The sequence below is a fragment of the Salvia splendens genome, chromosome 10, assembly GCF_004379255.2.
Source record: "Salvia splendens isolate huo1 chromosome 10, SspV2, whole genome shotgun sequence".
Taxonomy (NCBI): domain Eukaryota; kingdom Viridiplantae; phylum Streptophyta; class Magnoliopsida; order Lamiales; family Lamiaceae; genus Salvia; species Salvia splendens.
This window is the reverse complement of record NC_056041.1, coordinates 8,833,011-8,837,290: the sequence shown is the minus strand read 5'-3', so window position 1 is coordinate 8,837,290 and position 4,280 is coordinate 8,833,011. Positions and strand designations below refer to the sequence as shown.

The following is a 4,280-nucleotide window of genomic DNA, read 5'->3' as shown; positions in this document are numbered from 1 at the left end:
TAGAATCAGTATTAGTTTCATAAGAGGGAAGCACGAATGGCCAACAACATACCAACGTGACGACATCTCAGAACGCGTACAAAATACACAGGTATGTTTCTGAAAGTTTTAGAATGGAGTTCTACATGTAGACATTTCCCAACTTAACCACATTTACCACAGTATAACTGCTACTAGCATCTTAACCGAAATAACGCAGCTTAGAACTCCCGTTGTTGACTTGCATTGTGCCTTGCCAACTCAACCTAGACAGAGCGCAAAAATTTATATTATCTAACCACAGTGTTAATGCAAGTATACATAAACCAAAGATGGCTACAGCACGTGACATAACGAAACAAGACGCAATTGCCAGCGTCAGTAACCAAAGAGAAACTACTACATGGATGCATTTGACAGGGGATGTATCACTAATGTGACAGCAAAAACACTAGGAAGATAGTATTACCTCAAAAGCGTTCTTCAAATGATCGAGTTCCTTGTCCAGATCATTGATAGCCTGATTATATGCTTGCATTGGCGAAGATTGGCTCGTGGTTTGGATCTGCAAATTGGCCAGCCAAAAAATATCAAACACAAAAAAATTGGAAGAGAAGTAACCAATTACAAACAAGTCGATAGAGAAGACTTCAATCTGATAGAAAGAAATGCAATAACAGGTTCAGATATATACTTTAACATATGAAGCCAATGAGCGACAAATGACTCGTAATTTTAGACCCACAAAAAGAAACATGACGTTCTTCAAACTTAATTCCCAAAGTTCAATTGGTATGCTCAGATGCAAAAATTAGAAAAAAAATGGAATCTTTTTCAATGTTTCAAAATGCACAACTGAGATAAAGACAATATCAGATTCTCAGCTCTAAGTTTCCAACATCTACACAATTCAGCAAAATTACTCTTCAGTATAAACTGCCACACTAAGCTAACGACATTGCTATTGCCAACGATTTTACAGTAATCTAGCACAGACAAAACAATATAATTCCTAAAAATCGAGAACCAAAAAATGAATTAAACAATCCGAGTGATGAAAATACAAACCCTTATAAGTATTTTGTACTGAAGCGGGTGCGGCAGCTTGTATCCGGCAAACAAAACGTTCTCATCTCTGTGCAATTGCCTGTTTTACGGGAAAAATAGGGTTAATAACGGAACGCCGCGCACGATCAAATCACCGCGAAAATGAAGGGAGGAAATTGACATACATGCGGAGAATGTTGCCGATTGTGTGATCCTCGCGCTCTACGGTGAACGTCGCCGCGTTGATGATCTTCGTGTCCCTCTCGTACGAAACCCTTATTCAAGCAATTTTAAAAATCACTACTAAAAATAAAAAAAACGCAGCAGAGATCGAATAGTGTAAGAGAATATATTTAGAGAGATGAGAGAAAGAGTACTTGGAGACGCCTTCGGGGACGACGAATCGCTCGTAACGATCGGGGGCATTCATCTTTCTCCCTTCTTCTCACTGTTGCTCAGCTGAAACTCAAAACGACGAAGAGGCGAAATGACAAATGGGCCAAAAATTGGGGGTTATTATTTGTAGAATTGGGCTCATTTTTTTATTGTCGCATTCGCTCACGAGCCCACACTTCTCTCTCATGACTGAATATACATTAATAAGGTCTTTGAGCACACAATAATTTTATCTCCTAAGATTTTTTATACCAATTTCTACTAATTTAAAGATTTTATGCTTAAATTAATTGAATTATAAGTTTTTTTTGTGCACAAATTATCAATATGTGCTACTACTATATGTTAGCAAGTTTTTTTTTTCATATATACAACAAATTAATAAATTGTATAGAACATATGGAAACTTGAAAACAATGCTTCATATGTATTCCGATTTTTAAAACATATTTATAGTTTAATCAATCTATAATCACTAACATATATTTTAAATAATTTTTTTTAAATCAATCTATTTTTACCAAGGATTTTAATTTATTATTATTAAATAATTTTAATTGGGCATCTCGATTTCCTTCTTTAGGAAATAAAAAATAAGATCGAAAATTGCATGTTGATGTGGCAAGAGAAAATAGGTTAGAACTGATTTTGGAACACTTATGGTTGATGTCAGATAATATCTAAATATATTTATCAGTTAGATTCAATAAAGCAGAACAATAACGATGAAGTAGTAGACACTCTTGACACAATTTTCATATAATATATTTAGAGTAATTTGCATATCATATGGATTATTAATTAACAATATGTGCAGATTGCATTATCGTTATGAATTGCTTGGTGAATTGCCTTGGGAGATGGGCTTCTGGCCGCCAGTGGGTTAAGGCCTCCCCCTTAATGGGCTACTGTGTACCCTGATTGAACCCCCTCACATGATGTCGGGCCGGGGTGTGAGGGCCGGCCGCCAAGGCGACGGAATCGCTTTTTTGCTGCAACGAGAAAGGGATTATAATTATACTTTATTCAATTTTTTGGAAGGTGTATTTACCCTTCTCTAGCTAGGTAGAAGGTAAAAAGAAAATGGATAATTACTCGTCTTCTCTTTAATATATTACTCCCTAGGAGTTCTTCTTTTGGGAGTAGTAATTTATAGTAGTATAAGTATTTTTGTTATTTAATAAGAAATTTATATCAATATTAATTAATGGAGTATATATTAAGTTTTTATCCTTTCCATTTTACCTTCCCTTGGAGTTCTTCTTTTGGGACTGTAGATTTCCTTACTTGAAAAAAGGGTATATTTATCCTTTTGAAAGATAAATGAGCAATATAACATCTTAATTTGCCCTTTGCTCTTTAAATTGCTCTTATACATGATACATTTTTTGGCCTTTAAAAGTTGAATACGAATGAAATGATAACCTTAAATTCTAGGTGACTTATCCAGAATTATCTGACAATATAAACTTATATATTTATTCTTTATTCTATTTAGTAAACTTTGTTCCGAAACATCTAACGAATTACAATTATTTGTATTTATTATATTTTAATTTTATAGTTGAAACATAATGTACATTAGATTTAATGCATAAAATTAATACTATTGTTTATCCCTTTTCTTTATGATCGTCTATAAATAAATGTAGTTCGTACAACTAAGCCTATGCAATAGTATTATATTTATGCAAATACAATCAATCTAGTTAATTGGTCATTTAATTGGGGTAATTGTTTTAAGGCCTTTTGAGTTGTTGATCGATAGATTGAATATATCTGCCAACTAATTATTACCATTTGCATTTGTAAGGCCATCCACTACGCAGTCTCTATACCGTCCCTTAAACCGTCTCTTAACTACTATTTGAGCACTATTTGAGGGCCCCACTGTCCTTTTTTCCTCCATCCCTTAACTAAGGGACGGAACCTGCAACGCTCCGTCTCTTAACCGTCTCTATACCGTCGTTTAATTACTATTCATTCAATTTCATTTAGAATTTTTTTTTCTACCCAATTCAATTTAAACAAACACACTTTATTAAAAACCACACTTTATTAAAAAACACACAAACTAAATAAACACACAAAATAAAAAAGACACAAAATAAAAAAACACACAAAATAAAAAAAAAACTACTTCGCCGGCGAATCATCCTCTGGAGGCGGTCGAGGTTTAGGGGGTGTCGGAAGGTCAAGTTGTGCTGCCATAGCACAATTCCGTTCCACCAGGCCGTGAATTGGGCGTACGAGAAATGGGAAGTGTCCGCCATTGTGGCGGTCATGTACGCCACCATAAGTGTGTCCGAGCCTCCCCGCGAGCCCGAGGCCGGCTGGCTTGATTCGCCTCGGCCCTTCCTTGCTCTAGCCGCTTTCGCCGCCTTCGTCCCTTGCGGCCGACGGCGCCCACGCGCGGATCCTCCAGCATCGCCGACCGTACCCGCAAACTCCCGGGATTCATTCTTAGGTTGGCTGATGCCATCGGTGTCACCACCAGACGCACCACCAGACGAGTATTGGCCACTCGCCGTATGCTTCGTGCGCTTCGAGGTTGAGCCCAAGCTGGAGCGGAAACCTCCGGCCCACCGTTCCTCGTCCTTGACGGCCTGCCAAACATCAACAAATCTGAATTGATGACCCTCGTCCTGGTAGTAGGCGCGCAAAGCGGACGTCAAAATGTCGGTGGCCTTGGCGCCGCTTTGGTAGCGCGCCTCTTCAGTCGAGTAGATGCCGCAGAATTTTTTGATCTGTCGGTCGACTCGGTCAAAGTGAGAGCGGAGCATTTTAACTTTGCTCTTGCGGGAGCCTTTCGGCTTTATCTGGTGGTAGACCTCGCAGACCTTTTCCCAGAAACACTT

At 37.9% G+C, this 4,280-nt stretch overlaps 1 protein-coding gene across 1 annotated transcript; it reads right to left on the bottom strand.

Moving 5' to 3' along the window:
• LOC121750713 (DNA-directed RNA polymerases II, IV and V subunit 11-like) lies at nt 1-1,516 on the bottom strand. The gene is made up of 5 exons (XM_042145306.1): nt 1,404-1,516; nt 1,212-1,301; nt 1,048-1,126; nt 449-544; nt 1-245 (listed from the first exon to the last, which is right to left on the bottom strand). Exons 1-5 carry the CDS (start codon nt 1,454-1,456, stop codon nt 201-203), a joined length of 363 nt encoding a protein of 120 aa, XP_042001240.1. The 5' UTR covers nt 1,457-1,516; the 3' UTR covers nt 1-200.
• Nucleotides 1,517-4,280: the final 2,764 nt, after the last annotated feature.

Excerpts from the sequence above, each read along its gene's own strand:
- LOC121750713 (XM_042145306.1), bottom strand. The coding sequence starts at position 1,456 with ATGAATGCCCCCGATCGTTACGAGCGATTCGTCGTCCCCGAAGGCGTC. Across the intron at positions 1,127-1,211 it reads ATCGGCAACATTCTCCGCAT|GCAATTGCACAGAGATGAGA; the intron begins GTATGTCAATTT and ends CCCGTAAAACAG. Across the intron at positions 246-448 it reads ATTTGAAGAACGCTTTTGAG|GTTGAGTTGGCAAGGCACAA; the intron begins GTAATACTATCT and ends CGCTCTGTCTAG.